The sequence below is a fragment of the Melospiza melodia genome, chromosome 2 (assembly GCF_035770615.1).
Source record: "Melospiza melodia melodia isolate bMelMel2 chromosome 2, bMelMel2.pri, whole genome shotgun sequence".
Classification (NCBI taxonomy): domain Eukaryota; kingdom Metazoa; phylum Chordata; class Aves; order Passeriformes; family Passerellidae; genus Melospiza; species Melospiza melodia.
This window is the reverse complement of record NC_086195.1, coordinates 73,391,103-73,408,774: the sequence shown is the minus strand read 5'-3', so window position 1 is coordinate 73,408,774 and position 17,672 is coordinate 73,391,103. Positions and strand designations below refer to the sequence as shown.

Sequence of the window (17,672 nt, the reverse complement as noted above, 5' to 3'; positions counted from 1 at the left end):
GCGGGCGCATGTCGGTCGGTCGTTGCGGGCGGATCCGCCGCCATCCGCGCTGCCGGGGCCCGGAGACGCGGTGGCCGGGGGTGGAGGGACGGTCCGGGCGGTGTGGAGTCGTGCCCCGAGGACTGGGGCGTGTGGCGGCGGTCGGTGAGGGGCCTCGCGGAGCGGTGTCCCGGGGTGTCCCCGGCCCGTGATGCCTTGATGCCTGCCCGCCTTCGAAAGGCCTTCGGTGGTGCCGGCCCTGGGGCGCTGCGGGCAGCCGAGACTGGCGACGGGTGTGCCCGGGTGCCTTTGTTAGGCCTTCAGCAAGTTTACATGGTTGCTTTTCTTCCCTAAGGCATCTGCGTGCTGTGCCAGCGCTGCAGGCCGGAGCTGCGGCAGAGACCTCGAAGGATGCTGAGCTGCGGCTTGTGAGTACCCGGCAGGGCCTGTGCGCTCAGGGGCGTTGCTGTCCTGGCCATGCCGTGGGTTGGTTTCGTTTCTGGGCTTGGTGTTTGTCAGGCCAGGGGTGAGCCAGCGTGAGCAGTGTGCCTGCAAAGGCATAGCAAAGCTGCCACGAACGTCTTTCATGTTGTGAGGGGCCCAAAAAGGAACACAGGATTGGAGGTGTGGCCTCCGCAGTGCTGAGTACAGGGGGACAGTAACTACCCTGCTCCTGCTGGCCGCACCATTGCTGATCGAGGCCAGAATGCCATTGGCCTTCTTGGCCACTTGGGATCATACTGGGCTACTGTTGACCAGCACCCCCAGGGCCTTTTCTGCTGTGATCCAAGTGCAGAACCCAGCACTTTGCCTTGTTGAACCTCACTCAGTTGGCTTCAGTGAAATCCAGCTTGTGCAGGCGCCTCTGCAGAGCCTTCCTGACCTTCAGCAGATCATTCCCATCCAGCTTGGTGTCGCTTGCCAGCTGAATGAGGGTGCACTTAATCCCCTTTTTAGGTCATGTCAGTGGACATGAAACTGGTCTGGCCCCAGCACTGATTGCTGGGGAACATCACTTAAGACCAGCTACCAGCTGGATATAACTCCATTCAGCACCACTCTCTCGGGATCCATCCATCCATCCAGTTTTTCATGCAGTGAACAGTGCACCCATCCAAGCCATCAGCAGCCAGTTCCTCCAGGAGAATGTTGTGAGAAATGCTGTCCCAAAGCTTTACTAACGTGCAGGCAGACAGCATCCGCAGCCTTTGCCTCATACACTGGTCAGAGAAGGAGATCAGGTGGGTCAATTGGGACCTGTCTTTCCTAAATTCTGACTGGGTCTAATCCTTTGATGTGCATGTGCCCTCAGGATCATGTGCTGCCGGTTATGTGAGGACATTGTATAAACTGCTCTAGTGTCTTCAGATGCTGAACTGTGTAATAACATTTGAAATATTAATGGGTATGATGATGAGTTTGTAAAACTTTAAAAAGCGCAGTAAAATTAGAAAGATACAAGTCTACAGGGCTAGTAAATGATTACCAGGTAAAATAACTTTGGGCTCATACAGAGGAAAATTTAAGTTCCTTTGCTGTGTGTTACAGTCCTTTTTGTATAGACTTGGGCCACCAAAGAGCTGGACTGTGTTGTCTTGCAGATTCAAGTGAAAATTAACATTTTAGTTCTGAGGCTGGTCTCTGGAGATTGATAGCCAAATAAATGGGTGGTGGATTGTTGAGAGCAGGAGATTATTAGGTATCTTAGAGCTCACAAAAGAACAGAAGGAAAATGGCATAGCTTCTCATGATGACACTATCTTGGATTAATTTAAAGGTTTTAAATGATAGTGAAGTAAATATTTATGTATGACTTAAAACTGCAATATCCTTTCAAGTATAAGAAGCCATTGGCTATGTGTATGCGTGCTTGTTTGGAGGCAAACTCTCCCCTAGTAGAGAGGGTTAAAATATTCAGAATTGAGCTCAGTAAGTCTCTGAACAATCTGTTGCACCACTGATGTTTGCCTTCCTTTGGGCAAGAGCTGAACTAAAAAGATTCACAAATTTTCTGATCTCAGTTATGCTGTGATTATCTTCAGTGGCTGTGACTTCAATGTTAGTATGAAAAATGTAACTGGTCATGGTTCATAGGAAAATCTCTGCTCAAGTTTCCTCAAGATTGTTCTTAAGTTTACCCTGTGATCACGAGTGGAGTAGTAGGAAGTTTGTTGCCTGATTAATGTACATTTTTTTTTTAGTTTCTTGAATTCTCATTGCCTTTTAGAGCAAACTGAAACATGACTGATACAGATGAGTCCCAGGCTTCAGGCTCTGATTACCCTGATGCCCAGGAGCTGATCAGCCACCAGCAGGAGGAGCCATTCGAGGTGTGCTCATGGCAAAGGAATACAGGAACAGAGCGGTCGAGGCAGAAGGCAGCTGCTCCTCAGGAGTCTGCAGATCATCCCAACAGCATGTCTAGATCATCAGCTGCTTCAGCTGAGGTTTTACTGATCAGCAGTGATTCAGAAAGGTAAGTTTTTGTCTCTAGTCCAGAATTTTTCCTGTGGAGAACTTGTGTAATGTATCATAAAAGTGAACCTTCTTTTGAAAGTAAATACTTATTTCTTCTTCAGTGATGTCTCTGCTGCTCGTCCTGAGTGCTCCGTTGCACCTACAAAGCAGAAAAGGCGATCTCAATCTTCATGGCAACAAGCTGAATCTGGTACAGAGGTACCTGACAACGAAAGCTCCTCAGATTCTTCCCTGTCTCCCCAAAGTCCAGGGAAATCATTAGAAGTTCCCAAGCAGCAGAAGTCTAAATTCAATTTGAAGGCCATTTTTGCCTATCACTTCAGGGGAAGGAAGTTCAAAGCCGCCGCACACCGAAAATACAAAATACAGGCACGGAAGAGCAAGAAAAAGTATGAGAGCACCCAGATGCCCACAGGGAGGCCCCCACTGACAGCCTCACCTCAGGAACAAAAGAGGAGGCTCCTAGACAGAGGTTTTCAATTCCCTTTTGTTGAAAAACATTATGGGGAGAAACATATTCCCTTAAAGATGGTTCTTGACTATGAGGTAAGTCCTCTGTTATGTGGGATAAATATTTACTTAGTCTAAAAATTGTGAATTGAAATGGGCTCTGTTGTGCTTCTTTAAGAATAAAACAACGAAACAGATTCTACTTCTATTAAACAGGATACTTAATGTTGTAAAACTAATACCTTTTAAAGCAAACACTGCAAGAATATGTATGGGTGTTGATAGAATGTTACATCAGTTCATAATGTAAATTTTTTATAGTGGTACTTTTAAGGTCTTACCTGAGTATTTTTTCCTACAGCAAGCAGCTGCAAAGGGATATTTCAAGTATATTGAAGTGCTTAAATATGAAGAACATCTTAAAAAAGCTTTAAAAGCCCTTCAGGCCAGTGATGACTTAGAAAAAGAGTGTATGGTGTTACGGAAGCACAAGTACTTAGATGATGAAGGCCCCATTTCCCCTATTAAGGAGACAGAGTAAGTTTATCTTTGCTTTTTTGTGCTTTACAAACATATAAATGTGTGTGTATCAAGTTCTGTTGTTCTCCTGTCCTTTTAACCTTTGAAAGCATTGTTTATTTTGGGAACAAAGCACTCTACCCCTTGGGAATATTATGTGTTTGTAGATGGTGACTTAATAGTTCTCACAGAAAGTATTTTTAATTTGATCTGAAGACTGATAATTGTTGGTAAAAATCAAAGTATTTGCTGAAATGCACTCCTCTAATGTTATCCCAAATAAACTACAGTGTTCTAAACCAAATACTAAAGGATAATTTTAATACTTTTTTACATTAATAAAAACCAAAGTGTTATCTTTGGTCTTCAGGGTTGAGCAATTAGCTTAGTGCAATAAAAAGATCAGTAAATCAGCAAGAATACTTGCTGTTGTAAATACACTGATAACCTTTAGAAAGCCAAAAAGACAGTGTTAAAGGTACAATGCTGTCTTTCAGCTACTGTTCATTTAAGGGCTTGTAGTTAACACATTTTAAGGTTCTATAAAAGTACACAGTTTGATCTAATTTTTTTATTTCAGTGATGATGAGGACAGCTTGAATTCGGATACTCAGGAACACCTTGATGCTAGAGTAGTGGTAAGTAAGCACTCCTTAACTTGAGAAACACTCTGGCTTTTTTGTTCTGAAGTTAAAGAATTAGTAGATAATGTCTTCAATGTTTAGTTCTTGAGCTGAGATCCAGAGTTGGGTGACCTCTGAATTCTGATCTGTTAAAGCAGAAGGACGTTGATTGTCCACACTTCTCTTCAGTGTAATGCTGAAATGTATAGGAGTTCTGCAGTTCCCTGCAGAGTTCTTAAAATATGCAAATTTACTACTAAAATCTTAAATATCTCAAAACTAAACTTGTTACTACTTCTGTCTTCCATTTTCTTAGGAGAACAGCTCTTTCATTCTAAGCAGCACAATTCCCAAAAAAAAAAAGTCAAAGCCACGAAGAAAACATGCCAAACCACCTGAAGTGATTGAAATAATGGATGAAGAAGAGGGTGCTGAAGAGAACTCTGTGCCTCTGCAAGGCTCACCTTGGTGAACAGCAGATGGACCAGTGAGGTGGCAGGGGTTGTTCCTCAGATACCTTTTCATGGGCCTGTTAGGTTTAAAGCATTGGTTTGGAGTCACTGTTCATCTCTCCACCCAGCTGCCCAGGCACACTTGGCTTACTGTGAGTATATTGGGCTTGTGTCTGAGACAGTGACAAAAATAGAATAACTTTGTCCTCATGCTCAGCTTTTAAGTGTCTTCTGAGCTAGTCTCTATCAGGAGTATTAATATTCCTGGTTCAGTGGCTGATGAGCTTGGTGAAGTTCTGGCTTCTGCAATGTAACTTCTGTTAACCAATGGATCACAGAATGTACATAATCAAAATGGGAAGACAAGTTCCAAGTATTGTAAAGGAACAACAGCACAGGATAGAAAAGTATGTGTATGTAGAAAAGCAAGTGTACATTAAAAAGTATGCATACATCTGTATGCTTAAGTTTGAAAGGGCAGTTTAGATGCCGTTCATAGCAGATTTCTTTGTGGGTGGTCCTTGAGAGATTGTTTTTCTGTCTTAAAGGTGCAGGCTTGAAATACTTTAGAAGATAAAGGGGTGAAGAAAGAATTAAAGATGAATGCAAGTCAAGTGCCAATCATAAAAATGCAGAAATGGCTGGTCAGTTTTGACAAAAGTTTATAAAAAAATGTGGCTAATGTATTTGAATGATAATAAAATCCAATTTTGTATGATTGAGATTGTCTATTCCATGAGGAATAAACTCTCAGAAAACTAATTCTCTGCTCCTTAATCTCATACAATAATCTGAAGTTGTAAGTTATTGTAAAAATAACTGTAGCAATATGGTGAATCTTAAGTTAAAAATTACTTTTTCCCTCTTTCTCGCCTCTGTCCAGAATAGCTTCTGATGTGAACATGACTTAGCAGAAGCTAAAAGCTCTTTATTAACAGTACTTGCCAGGCATTGCCCCAGCTGCAAACACCTTTCTCAAAGGTGTTTTAGTCAGTAGGAAACATGGCTAGTGTTTAGAAATGGTCTGAATATTGCTGAATTCTCCTGCAGCAGTTTTGGTAGCTGAAGTAGTAAATGTTTAAAATGTTTACTTGGGAATAAGGAAAATTATATAAGGAGTCACCTCACAGCCTTACTCAGGTACTCTTAACCAAATTGATGTCAGCAGCTAACTGACAGCTGTTCAGCAGGTAAAAGTAATCTGTGCTGAAGGAGCAAAAAGGCTTTGTCTGCTGATTAAATTTCCTTCAGATGAAACTGACAGTCTCAGGAGGTTTGCAGTAGGTGCTCAATATTATGAGCAGCGAGTCGAGCTGTGTTATTGACATGCTTGAATTAAGGTCTCAGACCTCTGTAAGGAAGTTTCCCAAATGCAGCTTTGATAGCTCTAAGTCTGCAGAAATTACCCTTCAGCATTTAAAGATGACAACTAAAACTGGTCCACAATTAATGGCTAAATGTAACTCTTAGGTGTCTCCCTGAGAAATACTTAAAGGCTTGAAAGACTCATCCTGGATCTAGGAGTGGAGTTCTTGGTAGGGCATAGTGAGGGGTATGTGGAGTCCTGTTCATTCTGCTGTTCATGTGATTAATTCAGCTGTTCAACTGCTGAGTGACTCAGAAATGAACTAAGTTTCAATTCTGATTAGAATTGGATAAATTAATACATGAAAATCAAACTTATTACAGCTGCTAAATTGATTGTTAAAATCTAGCTTTAAGTAATTTTCAGTTATTTGACTGTATATGACAGTTTTTATCACTTTGCTTTTCTTTTCTAGTTTATATTGTTTTGGAAGAGGAAGTACCTCTTGGTTTTCTTGCTGCATAAGGTAAGATGTTACTTGGTTTTCGGTTTTGTTTCCTTCAGGTAGCTTTTTTTTGCATTATTTCACAAAAGGTTTTGAAAAGGCAGTGCTCCATAGTTAAAATAAACACATTACAGTGCTCCACAGCTGAGCAGCTTGTGAGTGTGAAACTTGCTGGGTATGAGTTCAGTGCTACATACCTTTCATCAGTCTGACCAGAATTAAACCTGTAGCCTCTCTGAACAAAAACTTGAGTTTTTGAATACTTCAAAGTGCAGTTTTTTAAAAAAACAAAAGCTTTACCTTCTGTCAAATGCTGCAGCTTTATCTGATTTGGTTTAGACAACACTGCCTGGAATTGTCTCTGCTGAAGATGTTGAGGAACTACTTTCCCCTCAGGGTCTTTGTGGTGCCTCACCCACACTTTCTGTACCAGGGTGTGTCAACAGTTGCAGCTTCTTTCTGGTGGCTTCCCTGGGGTAAAATTCCATCTTAATTCATATCTCTTGCAAGAACAAGGAGGGACAGCAGAGAGCAGCTGGTAGTCTAGAAGTTTGCATGGCTTGGGACAACATAGGGAATAGCATGGAAGAAATCACCTAGTAAGGATACAGCATAGGAAAACCCCATAGACATGGGAAACACTGAGCTGCGGGTGGGCAAGTAGTGAAACCTTACAAGAACACTGTTGAGTGATAGGACGGGAGCAGACACCTCACTTGGCCATGGCTGTAGGCAGAGAACTGCACTAGGAGGCACATCAGGTTGGCACAATGTACGTTGTTCTGAGGATGTCTGTGGTTCTGGGCTCCTCACCACAATTGCCTTGGTTCAAGCTGCCTGTCTCTGAGACTGGGAAGTGTGGTGACTGTCAGCCTCTGCTGCTGCTAACAGTAAGTATGTAGTCAGTTGGAAGTAGCTTCAAATGCTGTTTCAAAAATAGTAAAAAAATAAGTGTGTTCAGTCTGTTCCAGCACTTGATCAGGTTTTGTCTTGTGCTGTAGACAAAAAACCTGGAACCTAGTGCTTAGAAAAAACCCTTCTTTTGCAACCCACAGCTGATGAATGTATTAGTTGTGTTACATATATGAAGGGACAACATTTGCATGGCCTCAAATAGCATTAATTCATACAAATACTGGTCAATCTAGAGTTTGATGTTATGAATATTCAGAAGTGTAGTTTGGTTGTTTCTTTCTTTGTAGATGAGCACACTCACATTGCAGCAGCAGTTGTAACTTCTTGGGGATCTCCTGAGTTCTTATGGCTGTTCGCTGACCTGATTCACAAATCCTTCACTTCGGTGGACATGTGTGCAGCATGGTAGCAAAAGAGGTGAGCTTTGTGTTTCTCCTGAGCTTCAGCATAAGACCACTGGGTTTCTGCAGTTTAGTGCTATTCCCACAGCAAGTAATCAGACTAATTTGTGCACTGTATGGTATCTGCACCCAGCAGTGTCTTCCTGATGAGGTGTTCAAAAAGCAGTGCTACAGTATTTCAACAGCTGGCATCGTTGGTTTTCATGCAGATGTGCTGGTTAAACTTGGTATTTCTGTTGAAACAAGTAGATTTGGTGTTTATTAGTGGGAAGATTTTCAAATACAACATCAAAAAACTCTTAAACTGTTACAGGATAAAAGTATAGTTTAACTAATGACATTATTCCAAAATATTTTTTCTTAAAAGGGCATTCCTGTGATGTGTGGAACATATTGGAAAGCCTCTACTCAGATGTAAGTGTTGAGGAAACAGTTGGCTTTTTTCCTAGGGTTTTTTCCTAGTTGTATGAAGATAAAAGCTCAAGTCTTCTTGGTTGCCTTTTGACAACAAAAAAAGTATTCTATTTTAAAACAAAAATCCACATTCCAGATGACCACTAGAGACAGGTTTCTTTCCAAGTTACCTAGCTAGGTTTCAAAAACAGGCCATTCTAATTGTGGAGTTGTTATGCCTCGTTCTTCAGCAGCTAGACACAACCTGCAGTGTGTCTGAATTGGAAAACGTGGCTAGAAGAGTAACAGGTTCTGCTTTCCTCACTGTACTCATAATTGCAGTGGTGACAATGAGACCTGTAACAAGTTCACTTAGTGGGACAGTTATGCAAACATACTTAAAAATGCAACTACTATGAAATTTAAGCATTAATGTGAGTTAATGTGCTTCAATTCTGTATCCTGTGTACTAAAAAAAGTAGAATTAGCAGGTAGAGAAAAATACTTGCAGTGCTGAATTCCTGTAGATGGTTTATTAAAAGCATATTTTTAAGGTGTTGTACAATGGTCTCTTCCATGCTTTCTTTGTGAGGTACCTCCCTTAGTTTTACCTTCTGTGCCACAGTGCTCCAGTCTCTTCAGCTGCAGCTGGGCCTTGTTGGTAGTTGTGTGATAAACTGGGCTGTGGTGTCATGGCAGATAAAGTGCTTTGTTGTGTCATCAGCATTCAGCCAGTGTAACTGGGCTACTCTGCCTGGCCTCATACTGAGATAAAAGCACTCAAGTCTTGATGAACTGCTAAAATACTGAGGAAACTTAGAAGTATTACTTAGATACAACAATTTATTTTGTTTTAGGAAGTGCACCTGATGTCAGGTCTGAACTAGCATCTTGGTAAGTTTGTGTCACTGGTTTTTTTTTAACCTGTTTTAGGTCAGCCACCTGTCTTTAACTTGGTGAGCTGGTTATACTGCTGCTCCTCACTTAGTGAGAGAATGCAGTGTTGTTTCAGAAAACATGAGAGCTTATTTTCCCCAAACTTTAGAATGCTGTTAGAAAATTGTTGTGATGATTGGCAAAATGTTCAACTGCTCTGAAGAGAGTGAGTGAGAAGAGCCTTTCTGAACAAATTAACTTAGTACTGTTGTAGGTTCTGCTGATTTGTATGCTGGTTTGTACCTTTACTTGTTCTTTTCTGGTTGCAGGTACTTAGGGAAAGTGAAGAAGAAAGAAATGCAGGCTGCCATTTCACAAAGTCTGCAGCTGCTTCAAGGGTTAGTGTGACATCAGGAGTTCTGCCTATACTTTAAAGACTGAGGGGCTCTGGTCTTCAGTAGGTCAGGAGTCTCTCAGACCAAGCTCACTGATTTGTGAAAGTTCAGGGACTGTATTCAACATTACACTACTATATCTTAATGGATTGTTCATTCTGTTAAAGGAAGAATTTATTGTAACATAAGTTTGGCCAAGGAATGTTCATATAAATTCCTCAGTCAAAAACGAGATGAACTGGTTGACTGCTTAAACTGATAGTTTTGCATTGACCAGTAAGTTACAATCAGTAGGAAATTTATAGGGAGGATTCTGCAGAGTTCTGTAGATAATTCTTATTGATGTTTGCTTCTCAGGTAACTTAACTTGTAATTAAAAACTTGCTAATATGAAGGACGTGCTAGTGTATCTCACCCTCTTCCGTCCCCAGAATGTCTTGAAACAACATAAAATGACACTTACTGTGATCTGTACCAAGTACTTTCCCAGTCTGCTTCATTTTGATTTATCATCTCTTGTGTTAATTTATGGCACCAGAAGTGTTGAGGTCTATCCCGATGGGATCTTTCCTGTAGGTTCATGTCGTTGGAAACGCCTCACAGAATAAACTTGTGGTTTGGCTTTACCCACTTAACTACCTGTTAGCTCTGTGGGATAAAACTGCAAGACAAATCTTAGAGTACAATCTGAGAATGCAGGATGCCCAGTGTTATCCTTTAGGTGTACTGCAACATGCTTGGAATGCAAATCAAAAAGTGATTCAAATGGAAAAGCTTGGTTGGAGTAAAAAGTCAGTGTGTTCTGGGACTTCAGGTGCAACTGACATTCTGAATTACATGGGCTGAACTTTGTCTCTTGCCCAGGTTTTTGTGTAGGCACCTGACTTGCAACAGTTTTTTTTTGCTGCATGTTTTCTAGATGGCTTGAAACAGTCTATTCCCTCCTTTAATCATGCAGGAGTGATTATTATTGTTTCAGTGGCTGTTGGTAAGAAGAGAGAGCACTTCGATGTCTGTTACAAAGTAACTACGTAAACTTGCTGCATTTTTTTTGTATAAGGATGCTCTACAGTTTTGTATTGAGCAGCAATATTTGGTTAATTTCTTGAAGTGTGGGGTTTAAAGAGTTAATTTATGAGCAGATCAGCCAGTTTACTGCTATACTGCATTCTGTTCTATAGAACAAAGAGTTTAAAGTAAAAGAAGCAAAGTACTCTGGAAAAATCTTCACACAGGAGAATTCTGAAGCTGCTGTTCATGTTAGTCTGTTCTTCCTCTCAGCTGCACGGCAGTTCTGTGGAGAGTACCTCTTACTGCCTGGCACCCTCTGGTGCATGCAAGAAGCTCAAATGTAGAATGAACTGTGGTGGTTAAAGCTCTGTGCACCAAGCAGCCTCCTCCTGGTGGGCAGATGGTCAAAAAGCAGTGCAGCATTTGGCGTCCTTGGTTTCCAGTCTGCTGTGCCTGCTAAACCAGGTATTTTTGCTGAAACAATCTCTAACCTCTAAAGGGATTTCAGTGTACTTATTTTCATGTAACAAATAAAAATAGATGTTTTAATTTGTCTTCATTTTGATTATCTGTGTGAAAACTGTCTCCTGGCCTCTGGAACTCAGCAAGTGCATTGAATTCTTTCTAACAGGTGCTTGAGGATACAGAATGAAGTGAATTGAATTGCCCTCAGTTAAAATGATGGAAGCAATTATTTTGACAGGTAAGCACTCAGTTATTAGTTTCATATGATTTTACATGGTGTATTAGCTTTGTATGACTGAACATGGGAACTACTAAGCTGTTGTAGAACTAAGTGTGGAATGGTTGTGAGTACCAGAGATTACTGGGTAGTGATCACTGCAGATCTTGGCAGTATCTGAGGAGATCACTCATCTGTGAGTCATTCATCTGTGTTTATTGATACTTCAAAATGTTTCAGCAGTTGTGCAGCCATTTGTAGTACAGGTGTCCGACTTAACTCTGCTGTTGGTTGTGAGGAATTCCTCAGTACTTGAAGTTTGTGCCATACTTGAGGCTTGTTCACAACTTGGGTTGTGTATTGGCAGGATTGATTGGTCCTTCACTGGAAAAGATGGGGGCAGCTGGGCTATTCACTGAAGTTGTGTAAGAGCAGTGGGAGGAGTATCTGGTCATTACCAAGGCTGCTGGGATGTTACTGTTTCTGGTGAGCTGTGGACATGACCATAAAGCAAATCCACCAGACTCCTGTGCTGCCACATGATGTGGCACCAAGTCTGCTGGGCATAAAGCTTAAACACAGGTCAAGGTCGCAATACTCCCTGCTGCTGTTAAAAGCAAATTCTGAGGTGTAGGGGTGTATCCTTGGGCACCTTCAGCACTTAAGCTACAGGGGAGCAGAAGTTCCAGTTAGGTGATTTGTTGATTGAATTCCAGAGCTCCTGCTGAGAGGTTGGTTCTTTGAAACAAACAAAACCGGGAGACATAGGCGGTTCCATGTAATTTACACCCGAGGTGCACTTTTCCCCTGTACTAACCAAACCCAACTCTTAACTCCTAGGGTCTGCCACCAAGTTGCTTCTGTGTGTCAGAGGGATGAGAAACACCATGTGGGAGCTGCCAAAGTTAGTGTGAAGGTAAGGGCACTTAGCAAAAAGGCTGAGACTTTAAAGAAATTGAAGGTCACTTCAAAGAGGGTTTGCATGGCTGAAAAACCAGCAGCTCTTAACGCGGTGACCGCATATTGAAATCCTCTGCAGGATGCCGTGGACACTCTGTGTGTGCTCTGGTCTATTTGTGAGGAGATAAGCCCCTGTGTAGTTGGGCCTTACCCTGCTGCCTTCAGGGCTTTTTGATGGTGATGTGGAGGAGAAGCTACTCAGTTCCATTCTGAAGCAAGAACTTGCAGCATGGAGCATTAAGGAACAGGGTTGCTACAGTTGTGGTTTGAGCAGTGTTGCAGCCCAGTTGCTGTTTGTGTGTGCAGAGAAGGGCAGTGGAGCTGGGGAAGGGTCTGGAGCACAAGTTGGATGAGGGACAGCTGAGGAAGCTGGGGGTGCTACACCTGGAGAAAAGGTGGCACAGGGGGAGCCTTCTGCTTTGTACAACCACCTGAAAGGAGCTTGTAGTGAGGTGGGGGTTGGTCTGCAAATTAACAAAAATTAGAGTAGATGACCTCAACTTGTGCCAGGAGAAGTCTAGATTGGATATTAGAAAAGTTGTTTTTATTTGGATTGAAAATGCTAATAGATATTTTTCCTCTCATAGATCCTGCTGATGTTGATGCAAGCTTGCTCCAAAGAACTGCACAGCTGTTCCAGACAAAGAAAGAACCATCCCTAGCATGTTTATTGCAGTTTTTTGAATTAAACATTCATTTTGACTTGCTACTCCGTGCTCTACTGAAAATCCCAGAATTGTGCAAACAACTTCCACTTGGGTCCATGGAATTTAACAAACTGGATTTGTCTTATGGTTTGCTGCTGCAGTACATGCCAACTGCACCAGACTGAAAGAAATGAGTGAAGTGTAGACTTAAATCATCAAAAATCAGCTTTCTAAGAGTTTCCCTGGAGCAGATTTAGAGGAGGTTGCAAAAATGAAAACAGGGATGGAGCACTTCACCTCCTGTGAAGAGGCTCAGAGCTGGGGTCCCTCCTGGAGCAGAGAATGCACCAGGGAGATCTTGTTAGAGCCGTAAGCATTGCAGGGGCATTGGACCGCAGGACCTTTAAAGGTCTCTTCTGTAGTACCAACTACTCCATGACTTGCTGAGGTGCATTTTAACCAGAAAGAGCATTAATGGAAAGCCCTGGGTAGTGCACCTGTTGATAACAAAGTTTACAGAAAAAGTTGTGCTTTAAATTTGACCTAATTGTTATGTGCTTAGCTCATAAAACAGGTGTAGAAAACCTCTCTTTGGAAGAAGTAAATTTTTAGTTCTTCCATTCACGTGCTTTAAGATGTACTTTGTGACTACAGGAAACCATACTTCTAATCTTAAATCACACAGTGCAAAGAATAGACCAAAAACTCCAGCTTTACAGGAGAAAGGTCCTTTTCCCCAGAGATTCAAATAACCTTAAAACTTTATTTGAAAACATTTTATACATGTACATTACAAAACATACTTACAAAATCTATTTGAAATATTAACATATAAGAAAAGCCTTTCAGGCCAGTAACTCAGTCTGAGACAAACAATGAAGAAAGCATTGTTTCTTCAGTCCATCTGCACCTGTGGTGAGCTCTGAACAGGGGACCACAGGGGTTTGGGGTACTCAGTGTTTAAAGCTGAGTATTCCTAAATGGCTTCAGCATTCACCACTATGGCTGCAGCACTCAGGGGCCTGGATTGTACCAACACCACCATGTGCCCTTGCTGCTCAAAGTCTTTCCCTGTCATGGTGCTTTCCAAGTCTTCTTGGCCCGCAGTTTCTCCAGCATTTTCTGCAAATACAACAAGCCATGAGACCACAGTGCTGAAGCTCAAGTGGCTGCCCTAAAGCCAGCATGCCTGGGAACTGTGCCTGTAACCAGAACAGGAATGGGCAGTGCTGGTCTGGAGAGGCCACAGATTACAGGGGAAGGTGGTCATATTCCTCTTTTCTGTTCAGGAAGGGAGCTGTAGAGCACTGTAACAAGAGCAGCCACTCATTCCACCACAAAGCAGGGGAGCTGGTCAGGGCTAAAGGCAGCAATTGGACCTAGATTCCGCCATAATAGTCGCAGCCTGTGAGGATTATCCAGCATTTCCTTCCTTTTGGGTGTCTGGGGTGCAGCAGAGGAAATGGGGAATTGACAAGCACAAGGCCCTTTGTTCAACCCTGTTCCCCAACAGCTCCCAACAAAACCCCAAGATTTTGCACCTTTCAAGTTTGGGCATGCCCAGATTCTCACCCTCTCTAGAGTAGTCAAAGCAGCCCAACAACCACCAAACCCAGAATGCTACCTTAAAAATAGAAATTTGGTCAAGTCTGGACTAAGAAAAAGGCTGCTATTAGTTTGCTACAGACTTTACAGCAGCTGGAGCCTTTTTGCTCAAGCTCAGGTCAAATTCAGCCTGAGGCAGACATGCCTTTTAGAGAAAACTTGAGCTCAGTTGTTTTCCACAAGAAAATTCCTGGATGGGCTGTACCAATGGCCCAGGAACATCCAGACAGGTTTGAGGGTCTCCATTTCAGCTCCATTCACACCACATCTCAATTACTCTGGAAGCTCAGTGAAATCAAGAGACCAAAGGGCAAGAGGACACTGTAGCAAGCTATCATTACCTTTTGAAACTCTTTAGCCTTTTCTCTGTTTTTAGCATAAGTTTCTTGCCTTGTTTTTTCTTCATTTCTGATTTTTACTTCTGCAAGTTGATTATAAAGTCTGTGAAAACAACCAAAAAATCAGTGTCTGGGCAGGAAGGACTTGGCAAAGATGAAGTAGGTTAACAAGCTTAAGGTATTGCCCTGGGTCAATTGCTATCAGCTGGGGCAATTTGCATGTTCCAGTAATCCAGAATCCCTTCAAATTCTTTTTCAGCTGCATCAAACAAATCATCTCCCTGTTCAGAGCTGCACTTGTTGCCTGTTACTGCTCCTAAGTGCCCAAGTGCAACTGTGAACTTGGCATCAAATTTCACCCCGTGTCAGGCGTTAAGTGGCACAGCAGCCTCAGCAGGGTGACACCAGCAGTGACCTTCCTCAGTGCCACCTCTGCATGGGCATTTCCCAGCAGGTACCTGCATCTAACACACCTGGCTCCTCTCCCACTTCAATGTTAGGCCCCACTGGGTCCAACTGAAGAGCACAGACTGAGCAGCAGCTTTCACAGAACACAGATTAACTACTTTTTTCTGTGGTTGTTTTTTAATTCTCTCACTTGTGTTCATGCAATACCTGGATGTACGCTGGTGCATTTCAATTTCTCCAGACTTTCTATCCTCTGGAGAAGATACTTTCACTTCTCCTACTTTTTTCAACTGATTGGCAAGTGCACCATTTTTTCCTAAGGGGAAAAAAAGAAGCCAAACTTATGTTTGTATGTATATCCTAAATTTAAATCTCTAGTTCAGCTAACTCAAAAGCACGAGATAGTTCAAAGATTTCTAAATGACATGACAAAACCCAAAACAAGCTAGCAGAACGAAGCAATGGAGATGCCATCCTGAGTTAAAATAAATCCCCCAGTGTCACTCTTGAGGCTGCTGCCTGTGCTTAGGGCCATCCATGGCTCTCCAGAGCCAACCTCCAAGTCCCCAGGAGCAGGCACTAGAGATGCACCAGTCTGCCAAACATGGCTGCTCTGTGATAAGCAGCTGTGGTTTACAGAGGCACCTTATGATGATAAAGGTGGGCTGATTGTGAAATACGAAGAGCCCCCAATAAAGGCCTTCACAGCACAGGCAGCCAGACAGTGAGGGAAAACAAACCTCCCTGATTCCCTGAGAAAATAAATTAAAGAATAACCCAGTTTGCAACAGCAAACATGCAGCAAATATAAAATCTATTCTTTGATATGAAACAGCAACTGAAGGGATACCTAATGCTGTGTCTTGCCCCCTACATAAACCTACCAGAGAGAAGACCAGACTCCTTCTGTCTGCTTCTTAGATTCTCAGACTTCCCTCCTAGAAGCTTGCTTGCTTGCATCTTTTCATTTTCTCTCTCCTTATTTTTAATTGCTTCTACTCTTTTCAGAGATTCCTGGATGAAATTCTGCTTTCTTTTTAAAAAAGATTTTTGTAAACTTCTGGGTGCAGCTGCAAATTCCAGCAGCATCACTGTGAAAGAAAAGGAAAAGTCTCCACATTTCTCACTTTTAACAATGAGCAATAAGTCATGCATTTATTTCAAGGTATTTCTAAAATGCTGAGTTTGAGCACTTTTGTAAATGGCATGAGGAGAATGGCACTGAATGATGAGGCATCTTGCAGAACCAGCAGCAGCTCAGACCTATGGGATCCAGTAATGGTCAGCAGGTCTGCCCAGACTAATGCTGTGAGGAATACTGCATCAAAAGCAGTTGGATGCATCAAAATGTGAAGACCTGACAAGTCCTCAACACAATTAAGTTCGGTGAATTCCTGACCTTTACATTACTGCAGCTCATCTTGGACAAAAAAGTCAGTATTTTACTACTGTTCCAGACTAGCATCAGAATAGGCAAAAGGACAATTCTTTGGCTATAGGACTTGGGGGACTAACAGAAAATAAGAAATAAACAAAGGTACATAAATTATGACAACAAATCAGAAAATGGCATATATTTTTTCAAAATTAAGTCATTACAAAATCAAATAAGTTTAATGGTAGAGATTACAAAGCTTCATGAGAGAGAATCCGGCCTAGGAAGAGACAAGTCAATGGTGACACACACTAAACCTTGGTCAAAGGTACTACAGACCAAGCCTGAACAGCAGGATGCACTTACCTAAGTAAAAGCAGCTCTGAGTTTTCCAAATGAGAGGTGTATTTTGTTGATGATTTTAATACTAAAAAAATACTTGCTACTTCAGTGTATTGAAGAACCACATAATTACCTGCAGTCTGATGTGATGGACAGTGACTCTTGTTGGGACTCTGGGCTTTGGGAGAACTGTCAGGCCTTACGAATGCTGAATCATCTGCATCTGGAGTTAGTGGCAAAAATTCTCTCTCCTGTTTCAAATGGATCAGTGATTGGATTGGAAATGCTTAACACGGATGACAAATGTGAGTGAAGCAGTACTACTGTACCACTAGCATAGACCCAGTACAAATAAAACACATGCTTTTGCCTTTATGCCTGATGCAAAGAAAAATCAGAATGGATTTTGGTAATAGAGACGAAAAAGCTGTTTTCTAAAAACATTTTAAAACTTAAAAAACAAAACAAAAAAAAAAAAGAAAAAAAAGAAAAAACAAACCCCACAAAAAAAACCTACCCACCCCCTAAACCCCTAGAACATCTAAAACCTCAAAAACATCCATTAAAGACTTTTGCCCACCAGATTTCAATTGCGTGTTCTTAATACAGGTCTGCAATTCCAATTTCTTTTCCTTTCCTCCTGCTCTCTTCAGTTCTCCCCATCGCCCTCTTCCTGCTCTGTCTTTTCCCCCCATTTTCCAGAGGCAGGTGACACCCACTGCAGCAGTACAGCCTCCAGCTGCCAACCTCCACCTCACCCATCTATCTGCTACCCGATAAAAACCCATCCTTAGACACAATTCTCTAGATGGCTCTAGAATTCTCCAGATGGCTCTTGCAATTAGTGCATGATCTAATCTGTTCATCTAACAGACTCAGTTCTACACTGCAGACACTGGTTCTACATCAGTGCTTCACCACCCAAACTATGATGTCACGACAGCCCAGCCTTCTGCAGTTTACAACAGCCTTTGCTTTACAGAAGCAAGCAGCAAGAGGAACACCACAGGTT

The 17,672-nt window shown here is 42.1% G+C and overlaps 2 protein-coding genes and 6 non-coding genes across 15 annotated transcripts in view; 7 read left to right on the top strand and 1 right to left on the bottom strand.

The window, feature by feature from the left end:
* The first annotated feature begins 149 nt into the window (after positions 1-149).
* On the top strand, positions 150-12,654 carry TAF1D (TATA-box binding protein associated factor, RNA polymerase I subunit D). 5 transcript variants are annotated; one of them, XM_063148856.1, is made up of 15 exons: positions 150-407; positions 937-1,220; positions 2,207-2,455; positions 2,559-3,003; positions 3,269-3,444; positions 4,007-4,064; positions 4,366-4,653; positions 6,283-6,333; positions 7,515-7,644; positions 7,996-8,042; positions 8,879-8,915; positions 9,227-9,295; positions 10,574-10,768; positions 10,935-11,901; positions 12,533-12,654. In XM_063148856.1, the coding sequence occupies exons 3-7, from the start codon at positions 2,220-2,222 to the stop codon at positions 4,519-4,521; spliced, it is 1,071 nt and encodes a 356-aa protein (XP_063004926.1). In that variant the 5' UTR covers positions 150-407; positions 937-1,220; positions 2,207-2,219; the 3' UTR covers positions 4,522-4,653; positions 6,283-6,333; positions 7,515-7,644; positions 7,996-8,042; positions 8,879-8,915; positions 9,227-9,295; positions 10,574-10,768; positions 10,935-11,901; positions 12,533-12,654. The 5 variants fall into 5 exon arrangements, with proteins under 5 accessions (XP_063004926.1, XP_063004928.1, XP_063004925.1 ...); XM_063148858.1 differs by lacking the exon at positions 937-1,220 and adding an exon at positions 5,050-5,145 and having other exon boundaries at positions 153-407; XM_063148855.1 differs by lacking the exon at positions 937-1,220 and having other exon boundaries at positions 153-407.
* On the top strand, positions 6,080-6,151 carry LOC134415299 (small nucleolar RNA SNORD5). Its single transcript, XR_010027032.1, has one exon. It is a non-coding gene; the product is annotated as a small nucleolar RNA SNORD5 (small nucleolar RNA).
* Positions 7,282-7,409, top strand: LOC134415296 (small nucleolar RNA SNORA40). The gene has a single exon (XR_010027029.1). It is a non-coding gene; the product is annotated as a small nucleolar RNA SNORA40 (small nucleolar RNA).
* On the top strand, positions 7,737-7,875 carry LOC134415287 (small nucleolar RNA SNORA8). The gene has a single exon (XR_010027021.1). It is a non-coding gene; the product is annotated as a small nucleolar RNA SNORA8 (small nucleolar RNA).
* On the top strand, positions 8,258-8,389 carry LOC134415288 (small nucleolar RNA SNORA1). Its single transcript, XR_010027022.1, has one exon. It is a non-coding gene; the product is annotated as a small nucleolar RNA SNORA1 (small nucleolar RNA).
* On the top strand, positions 9,080-9,152 carry LOC134415286 (small nucleolar RNA Z40). Its single transcript, XR_010027020.1, has one exon. It is a non-coding gene; the product is annotated as a small nucleolar RNA Z40 (small nucleolar RNA).
* On the top strand, positions 9,835-9,966 carry LOC134415290 (small nucleolar RNA SNORA18). Its single transcript, XR_010027024.1, has one exon. It is a non-coding gene; the product is annotated as a small nucleolar RNA SNORA18 (small nucleolar RNA).
* Positions 12,655-13,304: 650 nt separating the features above from the next.
* Positions 13,305-17,672, bottom strand: part of CEP295 (centrosomal protein 295) — a 43,704-nt gene continuing 39,336 nt past the window's right edge. The window contains exons 25-29 of one of the 4 annotated variants that reach the window (XM_063148851.1): positions 16,794-16,911; positions 15,828-16,034; positions 15,151-15,259; positions 14,539-14,638; positions 13,305-13,714 (exon numbers count right to left, since the gene is read on the bottom strand). In XM_063148851.1, the coding sequence (XP_063004921.1) occupies positions 13,667-13,714; positions 14,539-14,638; positions 15,151-15,259; positions 15,828-16,034; positions 16,794-16,911 (582 nt within the window). In that variant the 3' untranslated portion in view covers positions 13,305-13,666. The other 3 variants (XM_063148853.1, XM_063148850.1, XM_063148852.1) reach the window with 3 other exon arrangements.

Bases quoted from the DNA above. Each gene is read 5' to 3' on its own strand.
- TAF1D (XM_063148856.1), top strand. From the start codon at position 2,220: ATGACTGATACAGATGAGTCCCAGGCTTCAGGCTCTGATTACCCTGAT. The intron at 3,445-4,006 runs GTAAGTTTATCT...TTTTTATTTCAG, and splicing joins TCCCCTATTAAGGAGACAGA to TGATGATGAGGACAGCTTGA. The intron at 4,065-4,365 runs GTAAGTAAGCAC...CCATTTTCTTAG, and splicing joins ACCTTGATGCTAGAGTAGTG to GAGAACAGCTCTTTCATTCT.